This window comes from Xiphophorus hellerii, chromosome 12, assembly GCF_003331165.1.
Source record: "Xiphophorus hellerii strain 12219 chromosome 12, Xiphophorus_hellerii-4.1, whole genome shotgun sequence".
Classification (NCBI taxonomy): domain Eukaryota; kingdom Metazoa; phylum Chordata; class Actinopteri; order Cyprinodontiformes; family Poeciliidae; genus Xiphophorus; species Xiphophorus hellerii.
Genome location: NC_045683.1, coordinates 18,837,001 through 18,861,334, shown reverse-complemented (window position 1 = coordinate 18,861,334; position 24,334 = coordinate 18,837,001). Strand labels below are relative to the sequence as shown.

At 36.2% G+C, this 24,334-nt stretch overlaps 1 protein-coding gene across 6 annotated transcripts in view; it reads left to right on the top strand.

Annotated features, from left to right (window-relative positions):
• Window positions 1-3,872, top strand: part of LOC116729593 (EGF-like repeat and discoidin I-like domain-containing protein 3) — a 126,443-nt gene extending 122,571 nt beyond the window's left edge. For all 6 annotated transcript variants that reach the window (XM_032578248.1, XM_032578246.1, XM_032578250.1 and 3 more), the window contains one exon: window positions 441-3,872. In XM_032578248.1, coding sequence (XP_032434139.1) covers window positions 441-590 — 150 coding nt within the window. In that variant the 3' untranslated portion in view covers window positions 591-3,872. The remainder of the gene's footprint in view (window positions 1-440) is intronic.
• The last annotated feature ends 20,462 nt before the right edge of the window (window positions 3,873-24,334 follow it).

Sequence of the window (24,334 nt, the reverse complement as noted above, 5' to 3'; positions counted from 1 at the left end):
TGCTCTCATTAAGCACACATTGAACCTTTTAATAATAAACCAGAGAGCTTGTGTCCCTGTGTGGTGAATATGTATTAGGATGGTCAAACGTTAAACTATTTTTAAAAGATTTATTAAAGGGAATATTCATAAATTTAGAAAGGGACTATGTAAAGATAGTTTGCATGACATGGATGAGGAATAAAATGTGTTGCACGGAGATAATGAATATGGTCAGCACATAAAAATGTCATTAAAACATATAGGTGCATCTCAGTAAACTTAAGTATTATTAAAAAGCTACATTTTTGTAATTCAGTTGAAAAACTAACACAGATTCACCAAAGTGATTTGTGGTAATTTTTTAAAATTATATACATACATACATATATATTTTTTAAAAGCGCACATACTGAACAGTACAGTTAGTACGTCTAACCCCATGTTGCCTTCTCTTTCAGGTATTCCAGGGGAACTTTGACAACGACACACACAGAAAGAATGTGATAGATCCCCCAGTCTACGCTCGGTTTGTGCGGATCCTTCCCTGGTCGTGGTACGGCAGGATCACTTTGCGTGTAGAAATACTGGGATGCACAGAGCAAGAGTGATGTCTCTCCCTTCTCCATCTTTTTGTCCATTATCCCCCTCTTCTTAGGAATACTGGAATCTATCAAGCAGTTGCTCAAAAATAAACTGTTCAACCTGTAAAAAGAAATTAATTTCCAATATTTTTTTTCAAGGAATAAGCATATAGGTTGTGGTGGGGTCTTGTTAGTTCTTTTGTACAATGATTTCAAACCTGCCTCCCGTTTCACTGTTTCAGTTTCCTACTTAAAAGCGTGATCTTTGTCTTTTTATTCCTCTCAAGAATTGCCATCCTGTTTGGAATGAACTTCTGTAAGATATTTGGGTCAGGGTTAGGGGTCAGAATGGGGTCTCACTGTGGTTTTACTGTGGAGGCTATTGTACAGTGTCACTTTTTAACAAAGACGTTAAAACTGTCTGTCGTGCTTCATGGGACATTATTAACCGACTTTGTATCATGACTAAACTGTCCAAGGAAGAAAATAATAATAAAACATGTTTTTAATTTCATAATTGAACCCCCTTCAAGTCATGAATACCCTCAAAGGAAAACATTCATCACAATATTATTAACACACTTGTATTATATGTAAAAGATTAAGAAACTGCATGGTACGTGAATTATAAATGTATATTACGACAAATCATGAAAAACCTCCAGTCCTGAGAGCAAATAGCTTTGAATTAGGGACCTATTTTTATGTGCATTTTTAAATAGTTCTGACACATTACACTTATAAAGATTAGTGCTTTGTGAGACAACAAGCAAACACTGCGGGTAAAGCGTTTTACTGCAGCACTGACACTGAAGCTTACGGGCTTTATTTATTTATCTGATTTATTGCTCCCTATTTCTGATTATAGCTGGTCTTTTTCTAAAACGTTATCCTATGTGCTCATTCCTTTTTTCTACTCTATTGTCAGATTTATGGAATATGTTGTAACGTCCTCACGTTGTCTTGAAGATCTAAGATGAATTGATTCAAAAGCTCAGGATAGATATCATTCACAATACTCCCACATACAGTATATAACCACTTGAATAATGTTCAAGTGGCCAGCTAGGCATACTACAAATTTATTGTACACAGAAAATAGCAGATGAGGGAAAGAAATTACCGAAGTCATCAGCATAATGTACATACATCAAATAGTAACGTTTTTTATGTCTTATAATGAAAAAAATATTAATTTGCTAATTTTCAAAAGAAAACAAATGCAGACTGTGTTATTAAAAGTGTGTAATTTGCTTGAACATTGCTGATGGGCTATACCAACAATAGAGAACTCTGGTGTTTATTGCAGGGTACCTAAGTATTAAGGTTCTGTGTTAAAAACTGTACCTTTATTGTAAAGTCATGCTTGCAGGACACAAAACTACATAAAATAATTACATAGGCTTTACAGATGTGCTATAACACCAGTCGTGTCAAAACTTTATAACTTTGTTGCACTCTTTTGTATTTGATTTGCATTTCACAAGAGATGCACTGCTTTGGGTTAAACAACACTATTACAGCATCAATTTTCCACATATACATACTGTGGAATAGGCGGCGAGATCTCCAACTAAGAAAGGCTGTCATGGTTTTCACCAAAGGACCAGGCAGCATACATACCATACATACTGTACATAGGTCCTAAATAGCTGCAGTTATTATTTTCATACTACGTTACGTTGAAGAAATTCAGTCTGCACTAACAAAGATTCACTCACCTTTTCAGACTGAGGTGAGAGGCTCTCAGTATTGGGTCGAACCTGTTTTTATTAATTAAGCTAACAATTATTTGACCAATTGGAGGTACTCACAGATTTTGTATAAAGTAATGAAATTTCATTCAAAAATGGGTAGATAATCAATAAGTATAACTTTAAAAATTGTGATGATACATCGCAGCAAAATTAAATTACTCTGCACCATCAGAACTGAAATTTTACACCCTTTATCCCAATACACATACACTGTACAAAATGGAGACTCATTATATGGAAAACATATAATGTACTTCAGAAATTGGACAGAGCTTGATGTTTCAGAAAATGGTTTTCATTTTCTCTACTTTTTGATAGGCATAGACACCATTTTTTATTATGTGACAAAATATCTTGCAAGTTAGGAAACAGTGTGATTGTTTCTTTAACATTTATAATGGATTTTCTTCTACATAAAGTCACCTTTTCTGTTTGGGTAGATAAACTAAGCTTTGTAGGCTATTCTATGGTTAAAAGTTGGTCTGCCAAAATTAATGAGTGCTACATTCAGATATGTGCCACATATGATTTGATTTATGGTTTGTCGGCTCTCAAAAGTTCTCTCAACAGCCAAATAATTTGTCTGCATGTTTTTCTCTAATGACCACAGTTGTTTACATTATTTCATCTGAAAACCTGCAAGTTAAAATTGACTCCAAACATTTTCCTACTTAAGTCTGTTCTAAAATAATCAAGAGCACAAGTGCAAAATTTCAATAAGATTTACGTAGTGTGGTTTTGTACCTGGACATTTTTTTGAAGTAAAAAAATCTACCAGTAATGTTTGTAATAAGTTGGAAAAGTGGAGCTGATCCGAGCATACACAGTATATAAGACACTTGTGGGATACCCTTCTACTCTGTAATGTCGCTGATATAAAAGGAGTGATTCTGAACAATTCACTTGTGTAAGTTACACTGAACGCCTTTGCTGTAGATTGTCATTGTGTGAAAACTGTTCTTAGTGTGAATCAGTGACTGACACTCTGTAGGTTTGTGGGCAGAGAATAAATGCATTAATTGTGTCTCACAATTTTTTTGGCTATTTAAATTGTGATCCGTAAATGCTTTATTGCCAAATAACTGTTGTGGCCAAAATCTGCACTGATCAATCTTTGTAACCGGCTTTTACTTTCAGCATGTATGGTGGAGCAGGGCTGTTACAAAGTTTTCAGGACGTTTGCATGATGTACAAATGAAAACAGTGCAGTATAACAAAGATGTCCACACCACACAATCTTTCTTCATATATATCTGCAGTATAACTCCTTTTTACTTTACACCTCCTGTCAGTTTGTCTTGCACATTGTAAAACTTCATTTAACATGTTCAAAATGGAAGCAAAGTGAGAAGCCATGCTGTCTTTGTATTTCTGTGTTATCTGTTCACAAATTGTTTCTTACCTCCTATGTCTACATCTAGAAAAGTAAGCAGTTTGAAAACTGGTTAGGTTTAAGCCTGCATATAGGGGGGAGAGACTGTACAGTAAAAAAAAATGTTGCTTCAAACAAACTCTTTCAGTTTGACAAATAAAAACATATGTGTGAAAATAGTGTTGACTCTTGTTTTAACTTGATAACGTACCTTGTCATCCCTTTAGTAAAGTTAATTGAAAATGTATTCATACTTTTTTTCTTCAAATTTTGTACAAAACACAAACTTCTATGTATTTTATTGAGTTTTTCTCTGATAGAGATAGGCCAACACAAAGTACTGCGTAATTGTATAGGAGAAGGGTGATGATACACCCATCCATTCATTGTCTATAGCTGCACCTCACTCAGTCATTGGGAGAGAGGCGGAGATCACCCTGGACAAATCACCAGTCCATCTCAGGGCAACACAGAGATACATAGGACAAACAACCACACACCTAATAGCAATTTACAGAGACCACTTAACACTCATAGTGCGCCGTTCAATCCATCATCTTAAAATAGAGAACTGCACAGCTGCACACCTCCCAAGACAGGGTCGTCCACCTAAACTGACAGGCCAGGCAAGGACAGCACAAATCAAAAAAGCTTAGGGGAGAGACTGTCAACTATACAATTATTATCTGTTCACTCAACAAATCTAGACCTTATGAAAAAGTGGCACAAAGAGAACCTTAAGAAGTCATATTTACAGGTTGCCTTGAGCCATGTGTGGCGTCATGGGTGCAGGGAAAGAGTGGGGGTACCACAAACATGGAAGAAATCTCTGATTATGATACAAAAATGTAATTTTTTAGGGTGTTTGCTTAGTGCCATGTACACTAACACTGTACACTACCCTGAATACACAGACTTGTGACTGGCACAGTACAATGCAACGAAACATTCAGCCAAATATACAATGTTGTGGTTTCGATTAGAGCAAGTAACATAGCAGAATACTTTTTTAAAAATAATCTTCTTTTTTCCTTCCCCATTGTCAATTTGCACCTACAACTATGTATCAATGCAGCTACTTGAGGTGCAAGGGAACATCAATAGAAAAATAAAACTGAAACGTAAAACTTGGCTTCAAATGTAATTTTTTTTGCTCATTTGCTGCTGTTAAAGAATTACAGTAGTGGCTTTTGATTTTATTGTTCCAATAAGATACAGATAATAATCATGGGGAGTGTTAAAAAAAAATCTTGTTTGACTAAGAAAGGGGGTGATTTTAATAATGTTGCCTTTTGTAGATGATTTTAGGTACTTTTATTATCAATAAACTGTTGGGGTTTTTTTTGTCTTGTGCATAATAAAGTATCTTACTTTACGAATTATCTCAATTTTGTAAGTGGTTATCATGCATTTATAAATTATTGCAGTTGCAAAACCATTATCACCTTAAAATGTGAACTTTGCTAATTCTTCTCTGCCACTTAGTTATCAGCTCACTCCATTTACACTGTGGTATTATTAAAACATGCAAATCTGTGATGGCTGAAATTCAATCTAATTAGCAGACAGAGCTGTGATAGAAAGGCAGTAAGTTCAAGCAAAGAATAGAGCACCTGAAGTGCATTTTTGTGGAAAGGAGATCGGTGTAATTAGCACAAAGATCCTGCTCCGTAAACTAACTTGATGTAAGCACAGAATGCAACACAACTTGATGATCCAGAGACTAGGTAGCTCATAAAACCAATCCAGCACCAAGAATCCTGCAGCAAGGTCATGGTCATAAGTTTTTATCAAACCCACAAAACACATGTGGACTGAACAATCAAGCTCTTGTGACCTCTACTGAAACTCCACATAAATAAAAAATTGAGTCCACAGCTCCACAACCTGGTTAAAGGCCACGATTTTTGTCTGATTCAATTCTAGAATTGCGTCTCTCAGGGTAGCTGCATGTTTGCATTGATCTGTTACCTAGATCCCGATTTTTTTTCTTCTTTAAAGCTTTGATTTCTGTTTCTAGCAAGAAAATTAAATTTTTTGACAATTATTCTCTCTGGGTTTAGATGCTGTCCAGCTGGGTAGACATTTGCAAATATTTATTTTTTTACTCTGCTCATTTGTTAGGATGATATGTAATTATAACAACAAAATGGTTTACAAGGATCAGCTAATTAACATTGCAAAAATTTAAATGAATTTAAAGCCAGAAGACCCAGACGAGTTGAAAAGGAGGCATTATGGATGCACAGCAGGAGCATGGAGGAGAACAAGAGGGAGGACATTCAAATTGCCTCTCCCATCAATTATAATGGGCAACATAAGATTGTTGACTGTCAAGTTGGATGAACTCCAAGTTCTGACAAATATCAGGAATGCAGTAGTAAGTGTTTTACAGAAGTGGACTAGCAGTGCTCATCAGTAGCAGTTGGTGTCATCCAGGACATGCTACTGTGAAGTGTCGTCTGTGGAGTCCAAACAGTGAATTCTTTGCAGTAAGTTTTCATCCATATTATTTACCAAGAGCCTTCACCAGTGTTATTTGGGCAACCACATTCATTTCACCCTCAGCTGTTGCCAATAATGCATCATCTGTTCAGTTGTCGTAACATATCCAACATCCCAATGCGTGGTAATATCTGCAATATCTGGTGATTTTAACCATGCCTCACTCTCTGCTAAGCTACCAATGTTTCAACAATTTGTCAGCTGCTCCACCAGAGAAAACAAGGTATTGGAATTGTTTTAAGCAAATGTCAAGGATTCATATATCTCCAATGCAAGAGCTCCTCTGGGAAAATCAGATCACAATCTTGTTTTTCTATGCTCGCAATATGAACAAATATTCAGAGATAACCTGTGAAGAAAAGGACAGTGAGAAAGTGGTCAAAAGAAGCTGAAGAAGCCCTGCAGGGTAGTTTTGAGGCTACAGACTGGATTTCTCTTTGCCAGCCATATGAAGAGGACATCACTGCCATGACTGAGTGTGTAACTCCTACAGAACTAAGCCTTGTGGGCTGGGTTGTGTGCCTACCCTTTTTATTTCCTTCTTGTTCAGGTTATTGTGCTATGGATCGGAACCTCATTCCATTTCCTCCTTCCGGTCTCTCTCCAGGCTCTCTCTCTGCTCTGCCAGAGCATGATGCATGGCATTCTGCTCTGTTGCTGAGCCTCATCTCCTCCTCATGCACATTTGAGTTTACTTTTATTTTTTGCATCCCAACACTCAAATACATGTATTTGCATTACACCACTGATTCTAGCATTCCCACTCCATTGTAGTTTTTATTTACCTTATTATTGATCTTTAATAAATATTCCTTCGTGCCATGGTCTTCCATTTACGTCGTGAAACTGAGACAGTCATAATACCAACTATATAAACTTCTTGTAGACACAATCCCCACCAGAACACCCCGACACCTTTGTGCTAAACCGTGGATCACCCGAGTTCTGAAGGAACTGTTAAACAAGAAAAAAAATGTCTTCAAGGAGGGATAGAGAGAATTATTAAGGAGAATACAGAAACAGCTCAAAGTCAAGACTGGAGACAGCAAAGAGAATTACAGGAAGAAGCAAAAGAACAAACTACAAGGGAACGATATCAGAAGTGCTTGGTCAAGGATGAAGAAGATTACAGGCTTCAAGCAAAAATAGGATCAGACAGATGGGAATCTGAACACAGCAAATGAAGTGAACACATTCTCCAACAGGTTCAGTTCAGGAACAAGCACAGATTCCTTCTCTCCTTTTCCCAACCAACAACAACAACCTGTCTAAACAGATGGTCAGCAACACTGGAGAGGACTGTACACTAAAAACTCCTTTTCACTCTGTACACTGCTTTGTGGCATAGTGTGGGAATAAAATATTAGAATACCTTTCTGAGAGGCATTTGAATTTTCTCTCCATCCCCATTTCTTTTAAGACCATCCAATTTATCACATACACTGAAGACATACATTTCACAATCCTAACTGGGATAAAAACATTAATTCTAAATTTTACTTTCAAGTGACTGAAAACAAACTGGTAAATTATAGAGCTGTCAGTGACTGTTTGACAGAAGAAAATAACCACAGACACTGCTTCACCATGATCAACCATTGGCCAAATATTGATGCTCATACTTGTAATATTATTATTCCATGGAACAACTACATGAGACAACCTTAGTCATTGTTCTGGCCCATCTGGGAAATCTTTGGTGGCCCCTTGCATTTTATATTTGGAACAGTACAACATTGCTACTGTTCAATCTGTAAACAGTACTCCTCAATTTATGGGATAAATTCATTTGCATTTGTCTATTTCTTGGATTGAGTATTGAGGGCCAACCGGTTTCACATGTCCTGTGATAATGTTATCTTGTTTGTGTAGTCTTTGGGGGGTATTTTTAGCAGAGCTGGGCCAGTCTTGTGTGGACAATTTTTCCCCTAGTGAAAATGATACATGTTATTTTTGCTCCAGTTGTACCTAAGAGCATTTAAAATAGATGATAATTGCTAAGAAAGAGAATGAAAGCATGAAACTATTCAGGGTTCATCATATGAGGTTTCCGCTAAAACACCCCGCTGAAAAGCACCACAAAAAGCATGAGATCAGAACAACTACACCTAGCATTAGTAGCTAAAATGAAATAGTAGAAAGCAATTTGTGATCTCAAGTGACGAGGAAATGCTACAAAAAAAATGTATAATAGTAATAGCATCCTCTGAAAAATAAGTTATTATTTTTAGTAGGGTTGTTGACAAGACTCAAGAGTGTTTAATTTGGTGATGAATGATTGAATTGTTGCACAGTATCAGTGAGGGGTTTTAAAATGGAAACTGCATTTTCTATGACATATTAAGAAAATTTTGGTAGTAAATTTAGGGTGCAAAAGACAGAAAGAGCAAGACTTTCAGCTGATAACAGGAAGTCTGCACATATATAGCTACAGTATGTTTTATTCTTTGGAGCTTTCAACCTCTGTCACACAATGTACAAATGTTACATTTTGTTACATTAGTCGGCGTTTTGGAAATCGCAGAATTAATGTAAGGTACAGGGGACACAAATAGAAGAACTTCTGAAATAATTATAACCAAACAAAACATATCTAATCACCTTTTTGAGAAGCTAAAGACATCTTAAGATGTTATTATTTTTGTGTTTGTTTTTAATAGAAAACAAATACTGTTTTAGTTTTGAAGGACAGAAAGAAGGTGACAGTAAGGTGACTTTCTGAACTAACATTAGCATTTTAGAAGTTATTCTGGCATACAAGCTTATTGTTTATCAGCAAACTGAGCGAAGTGTTTTCTCTACACTGGAAAATGCAAAATAAGGGTGACTGAGAGCAAGTACAACACAATCACATAGCAAACTCCCACAGCTGAACGAAGGTTTCCATATGACATCTGTTTGATGCTCATCCTCCAAAAACCTCAGCATTCCCTAGTAAAAAGAAGCTTTAAACCTGTAGTTTTAACCTCTGAATGACCTGAATTTTAAAAGATAACCCCTTTAATTTAGACAGGTGTTTTTGTTTTGGGAAAAAAAACAGGCTCAGGATAAAAATTATTTTATAAAACCTTTCTGAAAATGTAAATTTTCTTTCTTCAACACTGAAACAATAGCAATCACTTTTATTCCCTCAAGGCTCTACTGTTCTCTCAAGTAGATCCGTAGATGGAAAACATATGTTTCAGGTATAACTGCGTATGAAGGAGTGTTTGTGTTAAAAATAAAAAAATCAACAGATTGTGACTTATAGGGGGTTGTTAGGCAGTCTTGGATGCCACTGTTACCTCACAGCAAGTAGTTCTCCGGTTTGAATCTTGGCTCTGCAGGCCTGGGAGAACTGATAGAAACATGTTTCCACATATATGTTTTCTCCACCTTTACTCTGACTTCTTCCTGTATTTTTTATTATTCAACACTGAAATCTCATTAGTCTTTTAAAAATACATGACCAATGGATTTACTGATTTTTCAAAAATACAGTACATTGATTCCTTCAAAGAGGCTTTGTAAAAAATAAAAAAATCTTCTTGTTCTACAGCTAAAAGGGAAACAAACATTTTAACTGTTACATATTCAACATCATTTAAGAACAAGAACCAAATCTAATGTGAGCTAAAAAGACAAAGAGAGAAAATCAAACTTAATAAAACAACAATCTGAAAGATCTTTGTCAATAAAAATTATTTTTACTTCAGAGAAATTTCCATTTTGCTGCCTAAAATTTATATAAAATAAAAAGTTAAGTGACATATAAATAGACATGAAACCTTAAGACAATTAAAAAATTAGTTGGTTTGAAAGGTACCAACTGTTTTATAGACAAAACAAAGATACGGATTGAAGGAGCACTAGACAACTGGTTTTTTGGGGGTTTTTTTACAGATACAAAGTAGCAATTCTAAAGGCTCTGTGTCTTTTGAAGATCCATTTAGGGCATTAACCACAATCAGCAGAACCTTGCAATAAACTGTGTGACAGAAAGGAAACAAATCCAAAGACATGGGGAGTGAAATGTTGCAATTGTGTTTTTCAATGCCAGTAAGAGCTTTTGTTTTAGCTATTTTGGACAAGCTGCAACTGTAATGATTAAGACTGAGGAAAACCCCTGAGGCATATAGAGTTAGCACTGGTATAGCTGTTGTTGAATGACTACTTCTAGACAAAAAAGTATTCAAATTTTATTCTTATTAGTTGATAGCTATATTTTAATGGTAAAGTGGAAGTGACCTGAGTTATCTGTGATTATAGACATAGATTATCTGAATCTATTGTTTAGCTGATGGGATGCATTTACCTATTTAGTTGCATGTTAATGCACTAACATGATCTGATCAGTGAGGACAGACTTTGACGCCAGGTGTGAATTGTTGTTGTTGTTAGGCTGATCCATTTACATCTAAATCACCAAAGGCACTTACAAGGTCTGAATAGAGACAGTGTTAATGATGAGGTACATTTAAGAGAGCGGCTGATGAACCCAGGAAAATAAATTACATTCAAATGTGGAGAGCAACTGCCTAGAATCTCTTTACTGAACTTTATGGAGGTATTGTTTATTTCTTGCTTTAACTCTTCATAGAGCTACCAGATAGGGAACAAAAATATAACTCCAGATTTCTGCCAAAAGAGAAGACTTGTGGATTTGACAGCTCTGACTCTTAACCTGGGAACTGGTTTTAGATACTGGCAGCCTCACACTGTAAACGTGTCAGTCTCTCATGTTTTCTCCTAAATTTTTAACAATGCAAGGGAAGTAAATGTTAAAAACAATAGATTTACAAGGATAGAAAACACAACAGAATAGTAAGGTGAGGGAAAGAAAAATAACTAAAATGTCATGCCATCTGGAGATGACATCCTTATTTCCAGATTGAATGAGTGATAAATGGGTGATGACCACTCTGGGAGATGGAGGTGACAAGAACTTTGCTGCCGTGTATGAAACATACATGAGTGAACCTCCAGTGAGCTTCCAGTTCTTGTCGACTAATAGTCAAGAGCCTCTGAGAGACACCTGTTTCAAACCATTATAATGCCTGAACAGAAATCTGTCCAAAAATATTCAGAACTGCAGGCAATACCTGCAGCCTGGCGGAAAGTTTCAGAAACAGAGAATATGGTCCTCAGAGACTTGAATATATCTAGATGTATGCATTTGAGACTTCCTAGAGAAACTACAAATTACATTTTCCAAAGTTATTAATTAGAAGTGGTATAAGACTTGAAGATAAACTTAAATTTGACAAATCACAATGATGAGAATTATCCATTTTATTTTTCATTTACTTAATACACTGTGCTTTACAAGCAAAAATACCTATTCAAATGATTCACAGCTTCCTTCAAAAGAACTACATTTACAGGTTTTGCAGAATTTACTTTTTATCTTGCTTGTATGCTTGAATGTGTGTGTAACCACTCCTTAATCGAATTAGCAATGAATTCAGTAGTAAAGTTACTTATAGGGTGACATGGAAGTTTTAACAACTCACGTTTATCTCCCCTTCCCCCACCAACAAAAAATAATACTCCAGGTAACACCAATTACCAACAAATAAATAATAATAATAAATTATCCACCCCTAAAGAAATGTTCAAAAATCAGGAAAGTTTTCTAAACTGTAGCAATAAAGCTCACTTCAACATTTTTTTTCCCCAAGGATAAAATTCCAGTTAGTCCTTCAATATAATAGTTCAGTCCATCAGCTCAGTCAATGTGCACATAAGTTGTCAGTTTTTTTTTAAAAAAAAAATGTTTATGAATGACTAGTTTGTGGAAAGAAAAAAAAAGTTAAAGTGGGGGCCCCCTTTTTGTTCAATAAGCTTACTGTTGTCCAACCAAAACATCCAGCTCCAGCAGCACCAGCTCCTCTGCGTCGGCCCAGGCTTCAGTCCGAGTCACAAAGATGGCGGCGGGACCCTCCTGCTTCTGGACCTCCACTGGCTCGTTCAGGTATCGGCCGTTTAAAAAAAGCCAACCTGCATGCAGAACGTTAACCGATTATGCACGGAAATCAGCGAGATCTTTCTGAGTGAAAACTAAATTAGCGTTTAAAATAAACCAAAAACGCTCAGTGATAAAGAACTTAACATTAGCAGAAATGGTTACAAACATTACTTCACTATAAAACAGTTTCATTTCACAGAGCTTATGCTACTTACAGAGCTACACTTCATACTCCGATTGTTTTTTTTTCCAGTTCTAAAAAAAACTGGGCAACGTTAGCTCCAGCTAGGTAGCCATTCTACGTAAGTAAGCAGCTGAAAACAAAACAAGACTCACCGGAGAAATCCCAGAACAGAATGTATATCGCCCAGTTAAATAAATGAGTAATCCCAGTAAAGAAAACTTCTCTACTTCTGCTTAAACTGTGCTTAGTCTATTACGTAGTCGGCCATTTCTTTTTCTTCTCCTTTCAGCCTTGCTCTTCTTCTCTGACCGACATGGGGGAATGTGGGTCTAGAGCCCTCTACAGGACATTCAAAGAACTAACAAAAAAAACATACAGACAGATCTGCACCGTTTATGGGGGTTACATGTGGGTAATATTTTAAGCTGTACATCAGTGATGAGCATAACATATAGGTCCCACTAAAAGATTTGTGAATGAATCCAGTTGCCATATTTAATCAGACATTTAGATAATTTTTTATATTGTTTCACAATTTCTTGCTAAAGCATTTATACACCTCGACTATTTCCATATTTTTTCAAGTTGCACTCACAAAGGGTCCCTTTACTCTGATCAATACAAAATCCAGTGTAGCTGCCTGCCTTCACAAGCCACCTAATTGTAAAACAGAGTCCAATTATATGTAATTTGATGAATCCAGTTGTCATGTGAAGGTCTCAAAGATTTAATTAGACAGAGAGACAGTTAAGAGCGCAATTGTTACTCCAGAAGATTTGCAGAGATCCACAGCTCAGTTTGAATTATTAGTTGTGCATGTTACATACTGTGTCGGGTGAGTAGCAAGAAGAAAGACATTGTTGAGGCCAAGTAGTCGACAGTAAATACAGGATAACTCAGTAAGAGCATTTGTTGGAGGCCAAAAAAGATTTGATTCATAAATGGAAGTTCAAGTTTTTGCAGGATGAGCCAGAAATTTAGTTTCAATCATGAGTGTCCAACTCCAGTCCTTGAGAGTCCTTGAGAGATTACTTTACAGTATTTTTAGATGGCTCCCTTCTCTTACGCACCACAATCAAATTATCCACTTATTACCAGGCCTCTATGTCTAACAAAGGTTAACATGATACTTGCTTCCCACTTTGTCCATGACTTTGTGGGCTAAAAAAGTCTTTCTATTTTTCATACAGTAAATTTGACTATATGTTTTAAAAACCCAGCCTATTATTTGTAGCTGCAGAAAAAGAAATACTCACAAGGTCGTTTGCTCTGATCCGACCCCATGTTATCAGTGAATGTTGAATGGTGTTCTGGACCTATAAATAAATGCAGAAGCTTTTGAACATTGTACAATTGTGTTTGTCCATTGTTGCCCATAGGCTTATAAATGTTCTTATAAAAAGCTTTTTCAGTTGGTGGTTCAAATAGGCCTGCCCACTCTGGAGCCCCCTGCTGGACCCAATTAGAATCAAACAGTGCAAACAAATCCCCTCTCAATAGTGTTGGTGTGGATTGGACATTTTTATCTGCACTGATAGGGTGTGCTGAAAGCCATTATCAGCAGATTTATTTTGAAGCAATACATTCGCCTCTTGATTCGCCTCTTTATTAAAAACATCAACTTTGACATGTAAACACACCCCATGTGGTTTTTGAGCACATGTACTCACAGGCTTTTTTTCTGCATAGATTCAATGTTAGACTTGTTCTTAAGAAGTTAATATTTAAATGGGCATGGGCATGTACTTTTCAAAGTATTATATGATGGTTTTGGAAGATTGTTTTTAATGTGTCTTGACTTATTTGTAATTTGAACAGCAGTTTAAAAAGTATTAAGGTAATCCATTATATGTTGATGGTATAAAAGCATAAACATTTTTTTTACATTACACCAAACTTATGTGATGTGCTTCTGGTGTATCACAAAAAAGTAACTCCAACAGAACACCGACTAGAGCTTCGCAATTTCTTGCTTCTTCATGGCATCCCCATTCTTCTGAGAGACGTGCTGCTTGCAAGGCGATGAAATCCAAAGTTGACTCATGTGTCCCTGGCATTGCTCAAGATTAATCTCATAATTACACTCCTGGTAGCAGACGGCATGTCATGTGGTGGTTGAATTGTTGTTTGGAGTTTGCAGTGATGTAAATCACGGGCCAACCAGTCTGCTGTCAGTCAAACCCCTTGTATGTGATCCACGGCTTGACACGGCTTGTACCACACCTGAAGTGAGTATGAAAAACGGAGAAGAGTCTTGCAGAGATGAATCCAGCCCGGGTGAACTGAGGAAGGACAAGTTAAAAGTTGCTCTCATGGAGAAGCAGCTATACAACATCATACTCAGGCTGCTGCTATCCATCTGTTTCATTCCGTCCTTTTCTTATTGAAAATGGGAATTCATATCCTTTCTTTCACTGGTTGTTTAAATTCACAGACTGGAGTGACCAAATTATCATCCAAAAAAGTGAAATTTGGTATGAATCTGTGCCCAAAATCAATCTTGAGAGGCATTGGAGGATGATGAAGAAGCAAATGTGTAGTACGGATATAATGGGAAGAGGAAATAGCTTTGATGCCTGCAATCTCTGTCTGGTCAATCAGCAATCAGAGTTCGCTGGAACACTAATGAGAGCTTTTTCTACTCAGGATTCAGCAGCACTGCTATGGATGCAGACGCAGTATGACAGTTAAATCATACAGGAATTGGGCTACGTGGTGCTCTTGGGAAATGAGCTGCAGAGTCACTGATTTGAAGGGTCATTTGAGGAAAAGACAATATTGTATCCCTACAGGTACAATGTCATGCAAATCAGAGGAGAGTAGCAGGCAAATGATATTTATTACATTTTAAAAAACGTCTTTTGGGTGCTTTTTTCATAATATTCCAACTTTTATAAAATAATATATAAGCTGCGATGTCTTGTCCAGATTTTCTTGTCCAGATTTTAATTTATGCTTTTTTTGTCTGTTATTGTGTAGTTTATCATTTTAAATAAAGTGTCATACACTTCGACTTTGTGTTAAAACTGGTGAAAACCTCTACTAACAATAAACAAACTAAACACCAGTAGCTGGAGCTGTGGCTATAATATGTCCAAGTGTGTAATCGGGCCATCTGTTTGAAGCTGTATCTCTGTTATTCTGGTGAAAACAATTCGTCTCCACTATATGGACCACAGAAGAAAGAGAAAACCCTAACAATAACTGCATAAAATGTGCTGGTAAAATGTGCAGAGATAGTGTTTTAATAAAACCGTCTCTTTGTGTACGTTTCTGTGCTTGAAATCACTGACTGGGAAATGTTTGAGTGAACGATCAAATGTGAGGTATGCTTTAACAAAACAGTCTACTAAAATATGAACTAAATTTGCGCAATTCCTCCTAGGTGGTCAAATGTTTGTTACTTGAATTAATAAGAATGGAAGCTGCTGTCAATTGTAGCCACTTAAACATTTGTCAAAATGAAATGTTTTAATTTTCATTAGTGCAGACAGAACATCTGCATACAGTGACATGGAAGCAACAGGTGCTATTATTTTGCTGTGTGCTTCAATATATTTCATATCAGTGGGGACAGTGTGGGGTTCAAATAGTATTTGTCATATGTGAAGCTCACTTCTACCAAATTTTTTAATGTGTCCTAAAAAACATGAGGCCGCCTTTCTTCCTTGAAGGTCACATTACTGCTGCTGCTGTATGAGATGCCTAAGAAGGTTTTCAACAACAATAAAATGTTGTTTGAAGAAGCAGTGCCTCTACTGTGAGCTCACCTTGATGATGGAACTTCTCATCTTGTCAAGGGTCAACCCTGCCACCCTCTGAAGGAGCCTCATTTCTGCCACTTGTTTTCAGGATTTTGCTCTTTTGGCCATGATCCACATGACATGACCATAGGTGAGGGTCAGAATTTAGATGAGCTGGTAAATCGAGAGCTTTGCTTTTTTGGTCACCTCTTTCTTCTCCACAACAGATCCGAGCAGTGCCCTCATTACTGCTGACGAAGTCCCAATCCGTCTGTCTATTTCCTTCTCTATAGTATTCTCACTTGTGGACCCAGACATTAAGATACATGAACTCCTCTGCTTGAAGTAGAGACTGACCCCCAACCCAGAGAGTGCAGCCTGCCTTTTTCTGATTGAGAAGAATGGTCTCAAACTTGAAGGAGCTGGTAACTTCCACAGTATTAGTAAGTCCCAAAGTTTCCCAGCAGAACTCTGCAACTTTTATATTACAATGGATTTCTAAGCTTAATGTAATGTGTGGCGCATCCAAACCAGATTATAAAAAAGAAATGTGAATCATGAAATCAGATCACTTTCTTCATTTACATAATGGTTTGCTTTTGATGCTCTTGCAAGTCTTTTCAGAGGTGGGCACTTGTAAGCATTCTCATACTATAAAAATGCCTCACACAATATGTGACACTGTGTGTTATGGTACTTTTCATTTTTTTCTCTGAAACTTTTGTACAGTTTTTTGTGTTTTGCATTTTCATCTCATTTTGGACCAGGCTATACAGCTTTTCTGACCAAGTAATCATTGCTTGCACTGGTTCATAGCAACTCTTGAACAAACATTTCATGCATAACATTCTGTAAAAAACAAACTAAAAGCTTTAAGGAAAATAAAAAGTAATAACACAAAATCTGTTTGTACTCTCAAAAAAATAAAAGAAAATGCATTCAGAAACACAAAACCTACAATCAACTCCAAATAACTGTATTTTAAAGGTACATTTATAATCAACAATGAAAATATGTACTACAGGCAAAGTTGCCTTGCCTGTTCAATTTTAACTAAAACATAACCAGAATCTAAATTTTGCTCTTTCAAATGAGGGTTTATTTTTCACTTCCTATTTTTTTTACAGAACTTTAGATTTGCAAGTCATAAACTAGATCATGTTATTATCTCAGTTGAACCACAGCATTCCACTCAGAGATGTGAAATGTTCATTGCAGCCTTTAGGGTTCAATAAAACTTTATAGTTTATATTCAGACTGGTCACCAGGGGGTAAAAAGGAAAAAAAATGACTAAGGTGATTTTTCACCTGAATATGTCCTTCTTGTGCCTCAAAGATAACTTATCTGACAAAGAGAAAACCTCTCCTCACTGTAATTCATGAAAACAAGTGTCACTATGGCTTTTCTTCTTCTGCTCATGACTGGATCTATTGTTTCCTTTATCGCCTGTGTGTTTGGCACTACTCTCTAAATGGAAGTGCTATAAAAGAAAGATTTACAGGGTTCACTGAGAAGTGGACATTAGAGTGGACTCAGAGAAATAAATTAGACCTTAAATAGCTAGGCTGCAATCACTCAGGAACCTAATTCAACTTTTCCACAGCTTGGTACATTTTCTTGAAAATATCAGGTGGTACCACCAAAGTTGTTTTTGAAGAAAAGTTTCTTTTGAAATGCTTTTTAGATTCTATAACATTAACCACTACCTTCAGAGGGTCTATTCACACCTACCCCCATTTGGTTCAGATCTTTTGTACAGATGTGAATACAAAACACCTGCTTGGGGTACTGGGCAATAAAAGGACATTTACACAATGACAATAAAAGCAGCATGAAACACAGACAATTAAATGTTCTGACAGTGGACTGATATAATTTTTATTAATGTATTACATTCCAGTGGATTTCTTCATATTGCTTGACTTTTAATGTATTTATTACAAATTAGTAAAAAAAAACAAAACAACAAGAATATAGAGGCAGACTTCCACACATATTCTATGCTACAGAAGTGCAATTTCATGGTGAAAGTAGCAAAAAATATCAGCTTGCATTTCCAGTTATAACACCGAATAGAAATATAAGCCTGAAAATATGCCAGCCTTTCCCTCTTATTATGTGCCTGATACGAGAAATTTGTGTGTGCACATTTTAAATGTTTGTTTTCACAATATCTGTGATATATATGTGAACATTACACACCTTCGTCTATGTGTGAGCGTGTGTCTAAGGCGTGAAGTGAAAGGGCCATGAATCATCAAAGCAACTAATCATGAAACCTAATTTACTTCTTTAATGAGATATCTGCATGAGGAGACTATTCCTACAAACCTATCCTGGTACTGCATAGAAGAAATGTAATTGGTTAATTGTCAAACTGCCGTGCAGTCTGCTTCAGCCACATATCCTATTATTGAGATAGCTGATGTGTGAATCGGAAGGAGCATGTGGCGCTTTCTAGAAACAACAAAACCATATCTCCATTGCAGGCCCGTATTAGGAGCTGTCTGGGAGGTCTGATAAGACCCCACAAATTAATGACATTTTAATTACTGAGTCATTTGGAGTCTCTGCTTTTGTTTTATAACAAGGGCACTTCTACAACCTTTAGGATGCACACTGTCTTTATGGTTCCTCTGTTTTAAAAATGACAACAATGTAGCAACATTAGTGATAATGTGGTACAGTACTATTAGCAAAAAAGAAAACATCAGCAGTGAGAAAGAGAACAGTGTCGCTTAAGGACACTTGTTATATAATTAATGCTTCATTTTTGTTGCTCTGGAGTTCACACCTTCCTGAGCGCTTCAATATATCTGTCAAGGACTATTTAAATTTATTCTAGCAGTTCAGACTTACACTCTTCATTAGTGTTATATCACAGCAGTTCTTCACAAAGACGAACGGCAGGATGTTTCTTGAAATGTCACAGTCAGAGTGGATTTTTACTCTTCTCCAGACAGAAAGAAATATATGATGGTTGGTGTTTTAAAGCTGAAAGCATATTTGCTTTTATCAGATATCTTTGGTTCAGTTTTACATTCCTACCTTGGTGTTGCTGTTTCCTGAAGCAATGTTTGCTCAATTGAACCATTTTGGGGTTTATGAGGTGAAAAGCGTGTCTATATCACTTACTAAAAGCATACATCTATGTAGCTGAAAAACATTTAAGTATAGAACAGCTTTAAAGAGATTTCTTTCTGTGGAATGTATACCAAGTACATAACCGAGAAAGGATTGTGATCATGAATAGTTTGATGCTGAAGTAAAAAAAAAAAAGCACAAATAATATATGCTTTTAAAATAGCATTAATTAGAATACATTCATCTTAGTTGGAAATTGTCTCATCTGACCTTGTCATCTCAGCCAAAGTAACTCAACATAGAAAAACAGATATTGTTCAACTTTAGCAAAGGTCAAATGTAAAATCAATAGCTTTGTGAAATTGTTGATAGATAATATCCTCAAACATTATGTTCAGGTTTTCCACGCCACACAACATTCATGTGTGTAATACCACACTCTGGAGGGACACCTTGGATGCAATATTTAGTAGTCTATTACATTTTAAGTGGCATGCATTAATGCCCTGCATACAAATTACAAATTATTGAAGATATACAATGCCTTAAGTAATTTTTTATAGAAACAATCATTTCTTAAAATGGTATGAACACTGAATAAATATACACAAATTATAGGTGTGAGATTCTACTACAATAACGAACAAAATTTATTACGAGGGATTTTACAAATCTTTATAAATACTGGCCATAAATATGGTGAAAATGCCTTTGTTACGGTCCACACAGGACAAATAATAAGGAGTCCAGACCAATTTACATATACAGTAACGAAGAGGTTTTTTTCAACCCAAGTCTGGACACAGAGGTACTGGGAATCGTGGCAAAATAAACAAAAGTGTGGGAGAATTCACGAACCTGCCAGCAGTTGGCCGTCGGATTCGGGCCGCTCCCCTCACCCTGCCTCACAGGATCGCTCACCCTACAACCAAAAACCAGAAAACCCAGCTTAGCCTACGATTCCCAGACCAAACAACATGAGCAGGTGGTTAAAGAACAGAAAGTGGTAGCGATTAAAACAGGAGCGGGAGCGAGGCTCAGAGTCACAAGACCACAAAGGTGCTCATCCAAACTTCCTCGCTCACCTGGTGGGTGGAGCTTGATCATTTTAAACCCCTCCCAGCCAATCGACTGCAAGGAGAAAACACAACAATTAAACAGGGACTCATTCACGAAAGGTGACGGGGACACGTCACAGCCTAAGAGGAAATTCACACAATTTTCTTTGCTAATGCCACTAGTTAAAGGAGATGAAAAAAATGAAAAATATATATTTTTTGCAAACAGAAATTAATGAACATCAACACCTTGAAAGAAATTGGAATTGTGGTGTCGTATATTAAACATTCAATAAGGAAACATTTCTGAATAAGAAACCAAACAAGAAAAAAACATTTTGCACAGAGACCTTCTAACCAAATACAAGCTGAGAGCCAAATTTAAATACTCATTTTTCACCCTGCTGTTGTAACCGTTCCATATAAGTTATAATCAACAAATTTTAAACGACTGCAGACTTTTTGTGTCAAAAATGTTTTTTATGATTATAGACATTGCTGTAATATTGCAATTTACTTTGTAAATAAAGTGGCTGATAGAAATACCTTATACTGTCATTGCATAACAACTTCACTCCTGCACCAACTTAGCATTTTCTTAGCATAACAGTTTACCATAGATTTTAATAGAATGTGAAAAAGAAGTTGAGGTTAAAAATATAATTTTCATAAAAATAACATTTGTGAAATTGCAATCAGGTGACACAGGCTGGATCACTCTTAAAGTGTAATTCTCCAGAGTGAAAACCAAGGCTATATCTTTGAAAGGAGAAAGAGAGACGATAAAACCTTTCAAAGATAAGGTGTGCAGTTGTTTTCATTTTTTTTTTTTTCTATGTACAGTCAGTTTTCTCATATTGTCTTGAATTTTTGCTGTTGTTTTTTCCTATACTCCTTATTTCATTACTTATTTATCTCTTGTTTTTGGCGTAGCGTGTTCTGGGATTTCTGTGCTGTGAAAGGAATGACTACGAGCGGCTATGAAACATTTTAATGCACAGAAATATTGGGACTAGTTTGCCAAAAGCAAATCTAAATGTGAATCATGTCAAGACAGAAAATGGTTGTCAGTAGGATAAGTACTGTATGTCTGTCTACAATGTTGTCTTTTGTCTGGTTGACTAAGAAACACTACTAATCTAAATAAAAAAATTTAACTATATATGTGAAACTTTCTCTTCTTGTTTTGTTTTGCTATTTCTTTTTAAATGTGCTTTATACACCTCATAATGATGTGAAATTATTACTTCATACTGCTTGGTGTTAAAATAGAAAGAGTGGAGTAACAGCTTCCTCCAATAAAAACAGTAAATCATGTAATGATTTTGTAATTTCATGGATTTTCTAAAATTACAATTATGTAAAATAAATTTGCAATAAAATTGTAATATTGCAGTACTTTCTGAACTCCGGAAACTTGCATTCTTTATTTCTGAATGTTAAGTTATTGCTATAATATCACAGGTATTTTTCTATTAACAAATTGCATCAAGGACATTGCAAACAGAAAAATATATGCAGGTAACTATATTTACTTAGTTTATGTCATGATATGCTGCCACTAAGAGTATTTCCGTCTTGAGTAATTGCATCATTTTCTCTTCCCTGTGTGAACCTTGCAATACATTCTTAATCATCCCCACTTGAGGAGCACAATGACCACTTTATCACAATTCTAATATGATTAAAGAACCTTTCAAGTTGCTGGTCCATAAATACCACAGTGAGGGCAAAGTCATCAGGCAAAATTAGAATTAGGCTGACAAAAAAAGACTCACTCTTCTTTGGTATCACATTGGGGCACATGGAACTTTACTAAGGGGAAATGGTCAGGGTAAAGAAAGAAACCAAGTACTGGGGTGAAGGCCACAATTTTTTCTCTGTCTGGCACTGGAGATAAGAGACAGATGAAAGATTCACAGTGTCCAGCTGGTTAAAAGGCTAATTATTAGGGGCTCCACACAGTTCTTTGGGTACCACCTCACAAAGGCAGCCTAGAGTAAGAATATCCAAGCAACCTTCTGTTTGCTCTTTGATCATTTGTTTAATGTCTGAATTTTTTCAGAGATTCATTGGTTTCTCATATCGGCTACATCCACCCTGCTGCCCACATATGAAGTTTATGTTTAGGCTTGCTGATGAGTTAATTTCAACAAAAGACTGCCATCAATGTAGCAGAAAGTCATACTGACTTTTTCTGTGCCGTTCTAATCTTACTATTGAAGGGGAGGCTGGAGGCCATCCTTGTAGTTCACAGGTCACTTATTTCTTACTGTATCAACATAGGGGTATTATATACTACTATTATTACTACTACTACTACTACTAATAATAATAATAATAATAATAATAATAATAATAACACATTTTATTTGAAAGTTCACTGAACAAATAATGCATAACAGTAAAAGAGAAAATATAAAACAATAAGAAGGTAGATATAAAACATCATTCTGGTAATATTTATTTTCACACCAGAAAATTCCATTGCAGGAGAAGGTTAAACCACTTTTCCACGGGCACGGTTTTAACTGGGTCTTCCCCAGTTAAGCCTCTGCCAAATTTGTCTCTATTTGGAGATCCTTCAAGCTGCAAATCGATAATTCCATTGTCAAACCCTGAGGTCCAAATGTTTTTATCAGTTATGGAGGAACAGCGCATACAGTGTCAACTAGACAGGTTAATCCCACATTCCACGCTCATAGTAAGAAACACACTGCCAATCGAGACAAATCCAACTTGGCTAAAACTGAACCAGCCAGAGTGAGACGTGACAATGAACATGGGACTTTTGAATGAAAACCTTAAGAAAATTCATGAACAAACGGGTGTTCAAGAAAAACTGCAAATTACATTTATTTTAAAAGATTAATCTTCTGTTGCTAATTAGAGGCATCGTCCACTCATGCAATCAATAACAGTAAGCTAATTCACTGTCAGTAGTGTAATTCAAATAAAAGAAAAAAAAAAAACTAAGAAATTTCCCAGGACTGAAAATGTTCCATGCAGCTGCTCACATCCATGTTGTGATTTTTAATCACTGAAAAGGTTGTCCAAAAGCATTTGTTGGCTGGGCCAGAACAGAACAACAGATGGAGAGATCAGAGACTTTGCTCTTTACAGTCATTGGGCACTAAAGTGCAGCCCTCAGTCTGCCTGCAGGGCCTGAGGGAGGGGTACAGTCACTGTGTTGAGAAAAGCTTCTCTGTTGTTTATGCATGCAAAAAAAGTCACGCAAACATGTATAGTGAGCCAGTGCATGCTGCATAAATAACAGTTTATTTTCTTATGCAAATGTGTTTCAAATGCCACAGACTAAGCTTTGTGTATGTCTGTGTCTGTTTATTAAAGTGGCGCAAGCTACCATAAAGAATTGCTGTGTAAAACTGTATTTGTAAGTGTGAATATCTTATGGTTCTTTTTATATCCAGCCTTTTCTTCCTCTCTCATGCATAATACATTTCTGTCACCTGTGCTCTGACTGAGTGACTAACTCTTTATATCAAAGAATTTTCTGACCTACAAAGGACTTTTCTCCTGCTTTAGATAACTTTTGCTGTATATCTAGGCTGGCTGTGGAGCTTCTATATATATTATCTTACACATTTTTCTTGTTTTGATGTCTTTTTTAGGTTTTTGGTTATCATCCTGCCTCACGGCAGAGGGTAAGCCCTGTAAGTGTACTCCAAATGTACCACTCTCAACTTTCAGTTCTTAGTTTTCCCATGCATGCACATTTTTGGTCTCGTTATAGATTCAGTAAGTCAAAAGTCATAACATTACACATAACAATTAATTTAAAACAAATATATTCTGTTTTGCATGCCTATGAACAAGTGTTTGTTCTCAAGGGAAGTTTTTATATTTCCATGCAATTCTGCTATATCCCAGAAAAAAATATTTTATAAATGTCTATTACACAATAGGATGGATCCAACTGATATATCGACATCAAACCCAATATAAAGTCACCAGTGAAAGAGGTAGGATTTTTTAAAATATGGTTCTGAAGAGAAGCAATCAGCTGTCAACATCTTATTGATTATCCAAAACAACTCTGACCTCAGAGATTGTATAGCAGCTTGGCTAATGCAGTTTTGGTTATGATGGCTTTCTTGCC